Raw genomic sequence first — 16,882 nt, 5'->3', positions numbered from 1 at the left:
TAATAGTTAAGACTACTCAGAAGAATATATAAATACATATAGCACTTAGTCTCTTATAGAACAGTAATGCTGGCTATTATTTTATAAAGAAGTCCCATTTCTGTGCAGCCAAATGTTAGCTTTGGGTATTTAAGAATGACATTATAAATAACCTACTTTTCCCCCCATCTGAAAAAAGGGAACTATGTGTAGAATAAAGAACTGTTTAACATTTAAATAGGTAAAAAAAAACCAAAAAAACTATTTTGCCAAATATTTCTACCAACTCTTCTCAAAAGGTGACTTTTCATCCCTTTGCAGTTGGTTAAACAAATGTTTAATTACAGATGAAATGGGGTCAACCACAGAATAGAGAACATCAAAATCCTATTCTTACAAAATAATAGAGAGCCAACTCTTTTAAAATAGTTGGTCTTGATTCATCTATAGTCAGCTGCTAAATTCTAGTCACTCAATTACCTGGAGCCTGATTTTTTTTTTTTAAGAAATACCCCATTCTTCATTGTATTTTCCTACTTTGACTAACAAGGGAAACTTCGTTCCTTCACATAAACAAAGATATAAAAAAAAAAATGCCACACATTTTAGTAGGACTTTTTATTTGAAGTCTAATAGTTGGTCAGATGTAGTTCATTTAAAAATGTATGAAACTTGATCAATTTGGCCAGTTCCAAGAAATAATTTAGAAACTAATTTATGTTGTTTGGAATAGGTTTTTGAGATCATTTAACTTTTCCAAATCTAATTGTATTTAAGTTTCTCTCATCAATGATTAGTTTTATACTTTTTAAAAAAGGGAATTTTCAGGCTAGGGTAGTGGCTTTAGTAGTAGAGTGCTTGCCTTCCATGAGTGAGGTACTGGGTTCGATCCTCAGTACCACATAAAAATAAACAAAATAAAGGTATTGTGTCCATGTACAACTAAAAAATATTAAAAAAAAAAAAAAAAGAAAAAAGAAAAAAAAAGGAAGTTTCGGCTGGGTGCCATGATGCACATCTGTAATCCCTGCGACTCAGGTGGATGAGAAAGGAGAAACTCAGATTTGAGGCCAACTCAGCAAGTTGGTGAGGCGTTGAGCAACTTAGTGAGACCCCGTCTCCAACTAAAAAAGAAAAGCTATCAGTGGTAGATACCCCTGGATTCAATCCCCAGTACCAAAAGGAAAAGACAAAAAAAGGGGATTTTCTTAGTAAAATTCCATTCAGATTTTAGTTTTGCCCCGCTGATGCATCAGATAAAGTTATAACTGCAAAACTAATATGACTTTATTGAAATGACTATATTTTCTAAGTTATTTGTAAGGAATATGGTGCTTTTTAAAAATGTTTGTCTAATAACTTCACAATGTCTATTTGAAACAGCTCCACCACTAATTATTCACATTGAGTTTTAAAATGAGTTTATTAAAGAATGTTCTTAAGAAGGCAACAATTTTTGATTTGTCATTAAAAAAAAGGTATGTTTCTTCATGCTGTATAATAAAGGTAATGTAAGAGAATATAGTTATAAGCTTCTTTTTGCTGGAATTCTCTGATAGTACAGTACAGTGTAGTCATTTATGCAATGCTAGAATAAATTAAAAAAAGTCTCTTCTTTGCTTCTCTTCAAAAAGTGATGAATAATAACAGAAGATGGCCTGAAAAAGTCATTTTTTTTTCTATTCATTCTGTAGTATTGGAGCCAGTATCTAGGAAACAGAGAGAAAGAGTAAATTCAAGAAAGAACTTACTTTTAAATCTAAATATTTTAAGAATACTGATTTAAAAAAAAAAAAAAGGGAACTAATGGTGGTGGTACTTTGGGGGCAAGGAGAAGGAGGCTAAGCTGAAGAGGGAAGCTGACAACGGAAGTGCCTTGAAAATGTCAACAATTTTCTTTTTAAAAGACAGAGAAAAAGACAACACTTTGCTCTCCATGTTTATTCTAGAGAGAAAGGCAAGCTGTACTATATTTGGTTCACATAGTTGTTACATAACCACATGTTTTTCAGGTCCTCTGTCTTCCCAGTGAGCAGCAGATCAAAAACTAGCTATTTTTTTTCCCTCTGTTTCTGTATTAGAAACTCAACTTTATTTCAGAAAGCTAACTTTAAGAATAAAATGGACTTACTTTATAGTAGCACCTTATTTATTTGGCATTACTGAAGAACAGCATTTTCTTAATTATTTAAATGTACAGTTACCTGTAAATGCCAAACTATATTTTAATTTGGGTAAAAAAAATATTTCTTTTCTGCTGATATACAGCAAAGGGAATACAATCTAAGCTTCTCATAAGTGCTCACTTTTTTATTGTTGTTGAACGTTACTACACTTTGCTGTGAGGGAAGCTCCTCAGAAGTCACTGTGATAAAATGAGGGTGATTTGCTACTTTTTATCCATTGAAGTTTGGAGAAACAAATAATCTTGCATTTTTAAGCAAGACTAACACATTCTTAGGACCACCAGACAGAAATGCCTGTGAACAAAACACATACCTATATACATGGATTCTTTGATATTAATTCTTCTCAGATGCCTTTTTTACTTTTTTGGTTCTAAGCTATGGTATTACTATGTTGTTACTCTATTAGTCTACCTTCATGCTGTTCAATAGGATAGCCACTGGCTAGCTATAGATGACTATTTACATGTAAATTAACTCAAGTTAGCTAATAAAATTAAAATATGAAGCTGCTTATTTGTGCCAATTACATTTTAAATGCTCAACAGCCAAGTGGGGCTATTATAGAAAATGGAGACACAGAACATCTTCATCATTAGTTCTACTGAGCAGTGCTGGTGTACATCAACTCCTTTTGACAAAGGCCTAGGATTACAAAATTAATTGCCAAATTCCATAGTCAAGTAAAATATGAAAAATTACACATTATCTGAAATGTAGAAACATATTTATCTTGTGATCCAGAAGATAATAAACCAGAAAAATAAAAAAATAATATATATAATATCAAATATATAATAACACTGCTCCTCGAAACAAAAGATCTTAATTATCTGATGACTGTATTAAGAGGTCAACTATGTCCTTGGTTCTTAGAATGATTATTCCTAGTTAACCTGAACAGTACAAGTTAATGTAACATTGCTAGTTTCAGAGATTTTCTGACATCCAGAGGCTATTTTTAAAAAACAGGGCTGAAGGTATTATTTTATGCAGCCATCAGATACCAGGTTGAAGAGAACAGTTAACATGTGTGGAAAACGTTAAATTTACAAATGTATCTATAGTGCATACATGCATTATTATAAAAGGAGGTGATGTTATTGATGTTTTTCTTTGATGCGCTTATGTGGATTCTCTACATTTCTTTTCAGTGATTAGGTACTTCTTTTGAAATCTAAAGTATGTAAAATGAAAATCCCAACCCATAACCCAAGAAATGAGGCTATTACTTTCTACATTTCTGTTTTTTTGCTTCTCAACTACCTGTCTTGTACTGAGTGTGGTGGCACATGCCTGTAATACCAGTGACTTGGGAGGCTGAGACATGAGGATTCCAAGTTTGAGGCTAGTCTCAGCAACTTAGTGAGGCTCTAAGCAATTGAGCAAGACCCTGTCTCAAAAAAATAAAAAGGGTTGGGTATGTGAATCAGTGGTTAAAAACTCCTGGGTTATATCCCTAGTACCAAAATAAAAACAAATACATATATAAAAAAAATAAAAACGCCCCAATTTTTGGAGAGTGCTAGTCTTTTCTACTTAATTTCAGGAACAGTTAGTTGCTTTATTTTTTATTTTTTGAGTGTTGAGATTTATTAATAGTTGGGGGGCACTGACATAACAAAAAATATTTCAAAAAAACCCCCAAACCTATTTTTGATTAACATTAAGCACATGTTAACAAACATCATAAAATGTATGTCCATTTCATGGACAAAAGTTTTCCTTGATAGAATTCATTGAAGACAATATAATTTACTAGTCAGTCTACCTTGATTATGTAAACATTATTCTTCTAAAAATTTGCATACTTGTTTATGCAATTTTTTTTCATTTTTAAAATCTGTTCTTTTTAGATATACATGACAGTAGTATATTTTGACATACATACATGGAGCAGCTAAGTGCTTTAAACACAAATGATTATAAGTATGTACATATTTAAAATACAATTAGCAAAAAGGAAATACGTAATCATAGAACAGAGAGCAGAGATATACAGCTTCTGAAATATTTAAGAATCAGAACAAGTACATAGGTCTGCAGTGGAACATTTACTTGCATAGACAAACAGATAAGAGGAATGGATTTATCATTATAGCTGCAAGGTTCTTAATGTGCTTTAAATAACCAACTTCTAAAATACAAAGTATATGGGTATCTAGCAACATAGAAATCCTAGGACAAATTGTCAACATTAAATAACACATCCTTAAAGAGAAAGGTGGTTTTGAAAACCTGATAATTACTTAAAATTTGCAACTGAAGTGAAGAAGAAAAACTTAATAATTTGTTTCTTTTTCCTTAATCTGTGTAAGTAGTCTGTGTCATGTGAAATGTATACACACACCTAAAATCAGTAAGAGGACTGAGATCTGGAATCCAGAACCTAACTGAGACAGAAGCCAGGTCTTTTAATTGGGAGTTGATTAGTTTGCTATTTTCCCTTATAAACTTTTTGAGTATATGAAGATTGTCTAAAGACTCATAAAAACAAGATTTCAAATAGCAATTAGTTAAACACTTACTTTTACCATCACAGGCTACAATTTTCACTTTATCCACTTTAATAAGTTCTGTCACCTCTCTGAATTCAACATCATTCAATACAAAAGTCCACACATTATCGCAGAATCTGTATGTATTTAGAGAGCCCTTTAAAACAAAACACACAGGGAAGTGTCATTTTTTTTCCCTTCATATTTTTCTCCAAAGCAATTTAAGAGAACTTAGCTACTAAGAACAAAATATGTTTAATGCTTAGCTGCTTAAGATTTTCCTTAATTTTAAACCTATCTATCTAAAAAACAAGTAAATGAAAGGAAAACCTAGATAAATTTGCTAAGAGTTAAAAATCATTTTAATTGGACTATTTCTGGCACTATAAAAAGGTCTGCAAATTACCTGAAATGTAAATAAGTGGTATGAAAATCTACATTTGTATTTCTACTGCCCTCATGTGGCTAAATTATGAAAGTCCATGTGAATTTTTTGGTAAACATTTTTTAAAACCTATTTTACTGTGTATATTAATTCTTCTAATTTGTACAAAAGCAAGGATTTCTTAGAGACACTAAATAAATTTTAATCCTGTGACTTAGCTCATATATGTATCACTGTATTAGCCACTATGAATTCAACATTGTCTTATGCAACTGATACTCTATAAAGTAAAGGTATACCTAAATATTAAAAAAAAAAAAAACAAACAAAAAACATTTCTTATAGAGTGTGGTCAAACTGCAATAGACATCAAACATGCCTGTAATCCCAGCGGCTAGGGAGGCTAAGGCAGGAGAATCATGAGTTCAAAGCAAGCCTCAGCAAAGGCCAGAAGCTAATCAACTGTCTCTAAATAAAATACAAAACAAGGCTGGGGATATGGTTCAGTAGTTGAGTACCCCTGAGTTCAATGCTCAGTACCATAAACAAAACAAAACAAAAATCACCCCCACCCAACCCTGATGTATACAGACATACACACCCATTAAAATTTAGTATGAAACAAGACACTTAAATTCCTAAAATCTTTAGTTCAGGAAAAGTATTAAACATAAAAAATGTTCTTTGAGGTATTATTTTTAATAGCTGGATTCAATTTAAAATGTGTTATGTATGAAGTGAAAATGGTCAATGAAACAGTGATGGCTCTGAGTGAACTAGTTAAGAAATTAAATAAATCTGAATAATCACTGTTACTACACTCTGTTGGAGCTCTGAGATTATAATGATGAGCACTGGTCCCTGCCATCAGTGAGTTTAGCAGGGAGATCATTAAAACAAATATATAGTGTAACAGTGCTATGAAACAGTAAGTTACTGGGTATGATGGGAGCAAAGCAGAGATGCTCAAGAGTATGGAAGACACAGGGCAGAGAAAGTTTCTCACAAAGTAGAGGGTAAGTTGAATCTTGAATGAGTAAGAGCTACTGAGGAGAGGTGGGGAAATGGAAAGAAGATTGACACTTGGAATGAGGTGGGAGATTACAGAAAACAATAGTTTAGGAGGTACTAAGGGAAAGGAGACCATGAAGATCACTTAAATAAAGCCTTTGCTCTATTCCAATTTTGCTTTCTCATTGCTTTGAGGTCAATGAAGGACTTGAAGAGGAATCATATGATTAAATCTTTTTGGCCATGACAAGAATGGGTTGAGGGGAATATAGCTGGAGGCCAGAAGACTAGAAGCCAATGCCTCTTAGAGGCAGCTGAATCAGAGAGGTAAAAGTAGCCTTACTACAGTAGTATCAGGTGGGACCAAAAGAAATGGAGAAATTTTGAAAGGTAGAACTCAACAACTATGGATATGATGGAGGGACATAAATCTATGGTAATTCCCAAGTTTCTGCCTTGAGCAATTCACAGAAAAAGCCAGTTTGGTAGGAAAGTTAAATTTGGAACTAACTGAGTTTGAAACTAACTTATTGATGTTCAGCAAGGGGACATTAAGGGGCAGCAAGAGACAGTAAAGAAGCATGAGCATATCAATTTTACTAAGACCACATGACTAGATGAGATCATTCAAGGACAGTATTTGGAGGTCGTATGTAATACTGAGGAATACCTATTATTGTGATGACCGAAAGAAAACTACAAAGAGATCTGAAAGAAACAGGGTAGGGAATAGAAGAAAGTAAAAATTCTAGGAAGTATAGGTTTCAAAAAAACAAAAACAAAACAAAATAATCAATGGTTATCACAAAGTATGTTATTAAATTTAGGAAAAAAAACTCATCAAGAGCAGTTTCAGTGGGGTGGTAAAAAATGGATGGAAAATCATTTATGACATAATATAAGGTAAAAGTCATCGATGGGTATGGCAGTGCATACCTATAATCCTAGCAACTCGGGAGGGCTGGGGATATAGCTCAGTGGTAAAGAGCCCCTGGGTTTGATCCCCAGTACCAAAAAAAAAAAAAAAAGTAAATGTGACAAAATATATCTAAGTTGGCTGTGTCAATAACTTGAACAAAGCATATTACTAGGATTTAAAATTAATATATGAATACTCATTTTCAAATATAAACAGAATTTTAAATGTAGTGTAGAATGAAAAACTTAGATAATTATATGTTGAAATTTCTATTAGTTGTAATATAAATACACATACTTCCTTTGGTTTAATAAAGTAAAATGTTATAAAACTTGATGGTGAAACAATTTTATTAGGTGCTCTCCTATAATTAGATTAAAATAACACAATTAAGCTAGCATATTAACTAGATAACCGTTGAACCAATAAGTGTTTTAAAAAACTTCAACAGCCAGGAGTGGTGCTGCATGGCTATAATCCCAGCAGCTCAGGAGACTGAGGCAAGAGGATCATAAGTTCAAAGCCCACCTCAGCAACTTAGTGACTCTAAGAAATTTAGCGAGACCCTGTCTCAAAAAATAAAGGGGCTTGGGATGTAGTTCAGTGGTTAATCAATCATCCCTAAGTTCAATCATTGGTACCAACCAAATAAAACCAAAACAAACCAAACAAAAGCCCCCAAAATTTAAAGCATAAGCCAGGTACAGTGATGCATGCCTGTAATCCCAACAACTCAGAAAGCTGGGGCAGGAGGATTGCCAAGTTCAAGCCATCTTCAGCAACTCAGCAGGGCCTTCAGTAACTCAGTGAGACTGTCTCAAAATAAAAAATAAAAAATACTGAGGATGTGGCTCAGTGGTTAAACACCTCCTGTGTTCAATCCCCAGTGCTAAAACAAAACAAAACAAAACAACACAACAACAAAAAACAAACCCATAAGATTAGGTAACATAATGTAATTTTTAAAGAATAATTTGGTGAACTAGAATCCCTAACATGAAATAACCTTTACTGCATAGAATTTTAAATATTTTTCTTTTTCATTGTTTTTGAGAATCAATCTATTTAGTATCTCAAGTATAGTATAAAAACTAAAATATTAAATTCATTCTTTATATTAAAAATATTACATCTATAAAATAATATTTGGCTTTGGTCAAATAATTTTTGCAGTCATTCAGCCAAATTGTACCCTCAATGCATCTCTAATAAATACATTTAAAAAACCACAAAGACACGCATACACAAACGTGTATGTTTTACATATGTAAACGTGCGTGCGCGCGCGCACACACACACACACACACACAAATTAAAATAACATTTTAAAAGTTACCTAATACATGTTCATTAGAGAAACATCAAAGAACAGGGAAAAGGAAACTGTCAGTGTTAAAAGATTACTTTTCTTGACCATTAAATCTTTTAATTTTGCATAATTGCTGATTTTTTTTTTTCTTCCAGTGCTGGGGGATTGAACCCAGGCCTCCCAAGTCCTATCCCCCGCTCTTCATTGCTGTTTGAAGCTCAGTACTATGTTTAAGTGATCATTACCTGTATCTGTGGTCATACAATCCTCACATGCACACAATGACTTTTTAAAAATCCTAGTTATATATACTAGATCAATGTGAATTTTCTCTATGAATAATTAATCCAGTTCAAGTTCATATATTTTGATGTTTTTACTACACACTCAAGGGTTATTTTTCCTATAACATCCTACATAGTGATCTCACTTATTTGGAATTCATATAGGATTTATAACAAAAAAAATTAACATGCTACATAAGATTATTCTTTTAATCGGTTCCTAATCTTCTTGCTAGGCCAGAAACAAAATCATAAATAAAAAAATTTAAATATAATCAAGCAATGTGTTTTTGAAAATTAGATATTACTAATACATTATACCTATTCTCTTTGTTATATACTACACCAAGCTAAACAGAATGTTATTTGTGAATATTCTGGACTTAAAAAAAGAGATTAATTCTGTTGTATCTGAGGAAGGAGGCAGGGGTAAAGGGTAGGACAATGAAACCTGAGTTACAACAGTAGCAGTGCGGGGGCGGGGGGAGAGAAGGAAAGGAAGGCAGGCAGGAAGGAAAATTAAGTCCTGGTAAAGACTGAATAGTTAAATCTTTTAGAAATTGAGAAATTTACAAAATTCCATGAAAGAGAAATATAAGTATCATAATACCTGTAAATTTATCTAAAGAGATCTAAACTAGAAATCTACTCTAATGCAGCTAAAACACCATTTAGTCCTTGTGAATCCTATGGTCTCTGATAAGTTGTCTACCATATTTTCTACATGGGTAAAAGTTTATAGATTAACATGGATCAACTCAGAAATACAGGGTCAGGTTTCAAATGGCAAACTAGGCAGATTTCTACATGTGGTTCTATAAACAAAAACTAACTTTGCCAGAATTATTACTGTTAAATACATTTTATAGTCTCAAAGACATAAAAATGACCCATAGATGCTTTTATATATATCTTTTATTCCAGTTAGTTTTTAGGCATGTAAAATTGATGAAAAGTAAATGCAGATTTCATCTCTTTACCAAAATTTAAGTTAAATGGGTCTTGTCTGTCTTGTTTATCTCTGTATTACCAGTATCTAGAACAATGCCTGGACCTGAACTCAAAATTTTTTTTCTATCATCAGCAAAGACAAAATACCCCCAAATCTTTGGGGTTCTCTTAAATGTAAGGTAGCCCATAAATTCTTTTCATATATTCTAATTCTATATTAGCATTATGTCCTATAACACAATACAAGCATATACATATGTTAACTTTAACAGGATAACCAAACATTATACATTATAATATTTTAGGACTCCACTAATATCATAATGTGGTAAGACTATTTCTGTTCTACCATGCCTTCCAATGGGCAGGATTTTATTATAAAATCATCACAAAATAGAGAATTTGTTCCGCTTTGCATGACTCTTGCAAGTATAAATGATAAATGAGACCAAGCTACCAGAATAAATGGTTATCTACCATTATTTCAGGTTTTTATAAGCCGAGTCATCTAAGAGTAGGTGGGAGGCAACACAAAGTTACTAGGAATAACTGTACAATTTCCTAAAATAGGTGAAGGCCAGAGTTTGAGAAACAACTGAATCGTAGGGATTATTACACTACTTACCCTCAATTTTTAATTTAATTTTTGCAGGCATTTGAAATCTCAGTAATTCTTCAGGGCAGGTACCAAATATCCAGCTGACTTGTGCAACAATGGTAAAAAATCTAAAGACAACTCTCTCTCTCTCCTACATTAAGTGGATAAACTTAGTATAGAGCTGATTTAAAATAATTTAGTTATAACAAAACAAGTTCTAAAACTTGATTAGTCATCTCTTCCTCTTATGATTAATTATCATATAGGGGGTCTCAAAATATCCCTTGATCAGGCTTCTAGATTTAGGAAAATATCCTTACCCTGAAATTGACTCTGTTCCTGACCCTCTGAGCCAATGCTGAATTTATAGCCTTATCAAACTGAAGAAGAACTTGAAGGGCAAGTTGCGGGGTGATCTGTTGAGACTGAGAGAAAATAAAGGTCATAAATCCTTGTAGGGAAGAACATTAAAGACAAAATAACATACAAATTATCACCTAAAATTTAATTAAGGCTATCCAGAGCTTCTGAACTAGAATCCTTTATTCTCATTTACCATAATTGACAATGAAGAAGCAAAGCCTTTTACACTATCATGACAAAATAATTTTGAAAAGGAAACATGCAGTAATTTTACAAAGCCAGAATAGAACTTTGACACACACACAGATTAAATCTTACTGAAGACCATTTAATATCTAAACAAATGGAAATATTTGATGTTTTTAGTTGGGTTGTTTAAATAAGAAAACTTCTAAAATTGAAATATAAATTCAAAATTCCAATTTAAATCTCAAAAGATAATTAAATTACATAAAAAATTAAAACCAAAGAGAATAAGACTTTATTCTAAATAAAAAAGGAGTAAAATCATCAATTTTAATTTTTAACAAAATATTCTGAAATATGTTCAACCACACCATTTCATCATTGTATTTCTGTTCTACTGTCAGTGTAACAAACAGGAATTTAAGGTTGTTCATCTGTCAGTGACATGCTAAATAGTCCAAGTTTTACCTCATATTTCTTTGCCTGGGATAAGGGATATGACAAAAATTATTACAGCTCTAAATGAAACTGAATTGACTTTTCTGTTTCCCACCTGTATGAGCTCATCTAGGCTCTCCTGAAGACTGTTTCCCAAAGTGGTATTTCTGTATAACTGATATGCCATGGCTTATGAAGAAGAAACTGCTTTTTCTTCAGGTTTGCATTGATGTCCTAAAAGTTTAATATAAAATCACTTAAAAAGATCATACTGTAACATTATAAATTACTTATTCAATAGTCTACTTCATATATTCTAATATAAAACCACAGAACTCATAATTACAAATTATAATTTTAGAATTTTAAGGAGTAGTTTTTTTTCTAGTTATTTTTCTATGATTTTGAAATGACATTTACATCCTTTGAATACAGTATAGATATATTCATTTATTAAAATGCGTCTTTATGGTTTTGTTCAAAACTTGGCCTTCTAAATCTAGACTTTTTCATGTACCATCCATTCTACTTGTAATCAAGTTATTGATCTAGACATTCTTCAGTGCACCTTTGCATGCCTGCCTCTTTATTTTCCTGCTTTCTTAAAATTCAATAATTATAGAGTGCCTACCAAGAGAAGGTACTGTGATAGAAACCAGGGACAGAAAGATGAATAAAGACATACTCCCACTCCTCAAATCTTAAACCCTAGAGAGGGTAACAAACACTCTTAGAGAGGGTAATAGGCATACAAAAAGGTTAAATCCAGTATAAAATAAGAACCCTGATAGAGATATACACAGCATACTATGGAGGTTGACTGTTGACTGAGTTGACTCAGAAATTTCCCCATTCAAGCCAGACTTTAGCAGAACAAAGGAGGAAAATCATCATATAATGAGAGGACAGAAAAGCCACAGAAGCATAAAACAGTAAGGTTTGTGGTGAACTATAAACCTTCCCATATTATTAGTGCATAAACACGAACATCAAGTAGGAGGAGATGAGGCTAAAACAGAGGGCACAAGGACTTTCTTTGCAAAAGTGGTACAGGCAGTGAGAATCCCAGAAGTATTTTAGGTAGGAGAGATCAGACAAGTTGGCTCAAGGTGAGATTAGAAACAGATGAGGGATGGGGACTCAAAAAGGGTGGCAGTAGTACAGACTCAATAAGTACTGAATTTCTACTACATGTCAGGTGTAAGATCCCTGACCTTACAGCACTTGCAGTCTACAAATGAACAGGAGATATATATTCAAGGAGTAGTTATCAGATAAAACTCAGCAAAACTAATAGTCAGCCTTCAGTCACATATTTTTTCAGCATTTGATATAATGGATATTTATGTTTTCTTGAGACATTCTTTGACTTTTGGCACACCACTCTGAGTTCTTTTCTCCTACCCACTTCACTGGTTACTACAATTCTTGTTTCCTTTTGCAGATTCCTCCTCAGCTCCCTATTCCACCTACTTAACTGCCCTAGACTCCTTGGTTCTCTATATGCTTTTTAATTTATCTATTTGTTGATGATCCCCACATTTCTATCTCCAGCTAATTTCTTCTCTTGAACTCACATATAAAACTATCTACTTGAAACTGAATAAAAAAGTCAAGTAGATGGCTCAAATTAAATTTTCCAAAAACCAAATCCCTAATACTACCCTTCTAAACTGGCTGTTTGTAGTGTTGCCCATCTCAGCAATTGGTAAACCTAGTCTTCCAGTAAGATAATTCAAAAACCTTACAGTCAACTTCTTTCTCTCTTTTATCATCTTTAATGCTATCACCCTAAGTCACAATACTGTCAAAAAAATTAATGCAATAGTCCAATATGTGGTCTCTTTGTTTCTCTCCCCACCTATGCCATCATCATCAAGTCCATAGCAGCCACACTGAAACTTTAAAACGTGGCAAATTAAATCACTCATCTATTCAAAACCACCAATAGCAGTAAAAACCACCATGTCCTTCCTATAGTTTGCATGGTCTATGTGATATGCCCCCTTCACTACCCTCCTGCCCTTCTTCTACTCACCCCCTCTCACTCTGCTCTGGTCATACTGGTCCCTGCTGTTCTTTGACAAGGCAAGCAGTTCTTGCTTGAAGGCCTTTGCCCTGGCTGTTCTTTGGGTTGTGAATTTTCTTCCCAGACATCTATGTAGTTCACTCCTACAACTTATTCAGATTGGTGTTCCAATGTCACCTAATTAGAAAGGCCTTCCGTGATCAAGGAATTTCCTTCCTTCCTTCTTGTACTGCTTTATTTGTAATCATGTCAATAACTGAAGCTGACATACATATACTTATTCTGTCTCCATTTAGTATACTGGATGATCCATGAAGGTAGGGACTTTATATATTTACCACTTAGAACAATGTATTTAGTATGTACTAAAAAGTATTTGAGTGAATAATGGTGGCATGTCAAAGTATTAATATCAAATATCAGAAATTTATCCAAAGTACTAATATCAAATATCAGAAATTTATCTAAGGGCCTCACACATGCTACTAAGGAAACTAAAGTGGTGAAAATTTTGACACTCTTACATCCACATCTTCCTACCTACCAACATCTGAACTTATATTCTTTGTGTCCCTGTCTGGTCTGTCATTAGTTACCTAAATTCAACCCTTTTACTTTTGCATCAGTTCCTATCCTTTTAATACACTTGAGAATATTGTTCTAATAATTCAGTTGTTCTTTGTTTCCCTCACTACCAACATTCTTTCTATGTTCATTTTCATCAGCAAATAAACTGTCTTGGGGGAAAATAAAAAACCCAAACCAAACAAACCTAACTTACTTCCCCTGCCAGTTACTCTATTTCTCTACTTCCCCTTTACTGGAAAACTCCTTAAAATTGTCTGTACTCACTAACTCCCATTTCTTTTATTCTCCTTTTCTCCTCAGTTCACAGCCAGTAGGCTTTTGCCTCTGGCATTCTAATGAAACAGATGGTGAAGGTTATCACTGGCATTGCTAATCCTCAATCCTCACAGAATTAGAGCATTTGACACAGCTGATTACTCCCTCCTTGATATTAAAGGACCTTTGTTCCGCTTCTGGGACACCAGTTTATGGATTGTCATGTTAACTCACTGGTTTACCCTTCTTGTTTGTTGGTTGATCCTCTTCTCTCTGAATTTTTAATGTGACAAGACACAATTTTCCATTTCTGCTTACTATCTACACCTATTCCTTAGTAATATCTTTTGTTTTTATGGTTTTAAATACCACTTCTGATCATTCCCAAACATACCTACCAGCATAAAAACTTCTCACCAGTGGATTTAGGTGCATACTCAACACATCTACTTGTCTTTCCCATCTCATAACTCCTTACTTTTATGGTCTTAGACAAAACCTGTGAAATGTTCCATATCCAAATCCTCAAAAATCCACGAAGCTTTATCTTAAAAATGCATTAAAAAATCAAACCATTTCTTACCATCTCCACTATTATCACCCTGATCTGAGCCACTATTATAGTCATTTGGATCTCTGATTCCCTGCACTCTGATGTTTTAAAAATACCAGTTAGAATATCTCTTTTCTTTTTTTACATATATATTTATTTTAGTTGTAAATGGACCTTTATTTTATTTATATGTGGTGCTGAAACTCGAACCCAGGGCCTCACACATGCTAGGCAAGTGCTCTACCACTGATCCACAACCCCAGCCCCACAATGTCTCTTTTCTATTAAAGACCTCCCACAGCTTCCAAGGGCCCTTACAATAATTCGGTTATCTATTATCTCCCTGTCTTTATCAACTATTCATCTTCACTTTGTTTATCCCTCCCCAAACAATAGCTTCATTTCAATTCCTTGAGCATGACAGGTATGTTCCTGAAAGCATCTTTGATGGCTGTTCTTTCTGCCTAGAATACTCTTCCCCACATAGACACTTGGCCAATTCTCTCCAAACCCCTCGACTTTTCTCAAAAAGCACCTACTCAATAAGGCCGAAACTGACCATCATACTTAAAAGACTAATTCCCACAGGCATTCTAGAACTTCCCCCAGGCCCTTTCTTGCTCAATTTTCATGACCTTCTGAAAGTTTAAATTAATATTACTCAATGCATATTCACTTTCTGCATCCAACGGTATGTAAACTTCATCAGGGCACAGATTGTTTTGTTCACTGAAGTAAACTGGGCATCTTGAACAGTATCTCACATATTATGGGAGCCAAATAAAATATATGTTCAATAAATAAAAGAAAGTAAACTTCAGTAAATATAACGTGTGAAGGGAAAAAGTCCCAAAAGGAGATAAAAATTTACAAACTATGAGTACAGAATTTGTGTCACACCCCATTTTATGGCTGAGAATTAACTAGAAAACAATTATCAAGTGTTTAAGCATTTGTTACATTATTTGTTTTAATGATCTTAGATTCTAAAAATTCCTAGTGTTCAAATCCTTGAAATGTGGTATGAGCTACAGAAATTTAGTACTCCCTTCTCATTTTGTAGTTTAGAAAATTAGAAGTCTTCAAATTCGAGCAATCAGTTTGAGACCTTCTTGACTAAACCATCCAGTTAAAATTGGTTCCTTTGTCAGAGTTCGCAAGAGGAAAGTTGGAAGGCAGACCTCACGCGACGAAACACAGTAAGGAGACTCTTAAAGAATGCTTCTCGAAATTCGGCAAAACCCACACGCCGCTGACCTGGACGCTTTAAGACTTAACTCAGTCGGCTAAAAATAGGGTGCTGAGCTGACCACCACCCCAGGTCCGTTTAGCTGGCATCAAGGTGGGGTGGCGTGCCGCCGCCTCTCCCTCTTCTCTGGCACCAGCCGCGGAGTTAGTAAGGAGCCGCTCCGGGCCCCGGGAACCACGAACCCTCCAAGTGACCCTTGGAGACCACCCAACCAACCGTAGCCTGTTGTGGGGGCGACAGAGGGCGCGGCTCAGGCTTCCCGCGCTAACCCAACCCAGCCCACCCACTACCTGCGGGCAAGGCGCTTCCAGCTGGGGAACGCACAGAAGCGGCGCCGCCAGAAGCCTGGCTGGAGGTGCCCACCGCGCCGACCAGCTCTTCAGACGCCGCAGAAACCGCAGAGCTGGGCCGACGACCCGGAAGCGATCGCGGAAACGGAAGTGACATCGGGCGCTAGGGACCGCCCACCCCGGCTCAGCGCGCCGCTCAAACTTTGTGAAATGATGGGAGTACTGAGATTAGGGCTGGGCTTTCAAACCCTGCAGCGGCGGTGAATCTACCATTTGAGCAGTTCACCAGGTGTACTAATTCGTTCATAAGATAATTTTTAAAGAAGAATCTCCACTATTAGATGCGATATTTAAAAAATGTAGGGCACTTCCATTTTATGTCTGGGTTATGTTCAGTGTAATACTGTTGAAGACTTTGAAATACTAAATTGGAGACTAATTCTGAAGATTATATCAGGGCGTCTTTTAACCATTCAATATAGGGCGGCAATTAATCTAAACCGGCAAGATTTTAGTTTGTGATTAAGAGTTTTAATTTGGGAGACACTATTTAAAATTTGTGACTAATATGCATGTCAAATACTCCAAAATTTCAAGTCCGCGTAATAATACCAAATTCCTTTAGGTGTCCATCAGGGTGTATCAAATCCTAATTGCATTAAGCTTAGCAGTTATGTGCAGAGCAAATTGCCACTAAGTGGTTGAGTTGATGAAGGAGATAAAGTTCAAAAACAAGCGCGACAAACTGGAACCTCTGAACAGGTTTATTATTATTTTTATTTATGCCATTTTCATTCCCAGAACAAAGCTG

At 34.5% G+C, this 16,882-nt stretch overlaps 1 protein-coding gene across 2 annotated transcripts; it reads right to left on the bottom strand.

Annotated features, from left to right (window-relative positions):
- Nucleotides 1-1,383: 1,383 nt before the first annotated feature.
- GTF2A2 (general transcription factor IIA subunit 2) lies at nucleotides 1,384-16,211 on the bottom strand. 2 transcript variants are annotated; one of them, XM_081293202.1, is made up of 5 exons: nucleotides 16,072-16,211; nucleotides 11,223-11,341; nucleotides 10,441-10,545; nucleotides 4,694-4,820; nucleotides 1,384-1,688 (listed from the first exon to the last, which is right to left on the bottom strand). In XM_081293202.1, the coding sequence occupies exons 2-5, from the start codon at nucleotides 11,292-11,294 to the stop codon at nucleotides 1,663-1,665; spliced, it is 330 nt and encodes a 109-aa protein (XP_081149328.1). In that variant the 5' UTR covers nucleotides 11,295-11,341; nucleotides 16,072-16,211; the 3' UTR covers nucleotides 1,384-1,662. The 2 variants fall into 2 exon arrangements, with proteins under 2 accessions (XP_081149328.1, XP_081149329.1); XM_081293203.1 differs by having other exon boundaries at nucleotides 16,106-16,205.
- Nucleotides 16,212-16,882: the final 671 nt, after the last annotated feature.

This window comes from Spermophilus citellus, assembly GCF_964194105.1.
Source record: "Spermophilus citellus genome assembly, chromosome: 4".
In the NCBI taxonomy this organism is placed as follows: domain Eukaryota; kingdom Metazoa; phylum Chordata; class Mammalia; order Rodentia; family Sciuridae; genus Spermophilus; species Spermophilus citellus.
This window is presented reverse-complemented; position numbering and strand designations above follow the sequence as displayed.

Coding starts and splice junctions, on each gene's coding strand:
- GTF2A2 (XM_081293202.1), bottom strand. CDS start 11,294: ATGGCATATCAGTTATACAGAAATACCACTTTGGGAAACAGTCTTCAG. Junction 10,546..11,222: donor GCCTAGATGAGCTCATACAG/GTGGGAAACAGA, acceptor ATTTTCTCTCAG/TCTCAACAGATCACCCCGCA. Junction 1,689..4,693: donor TGTAGCCTGTGATGGTAAAA/GTAAGTGTTTAA, acceptor TCTGTTTCCTAG/ATACTGGCTCCAATACTACA.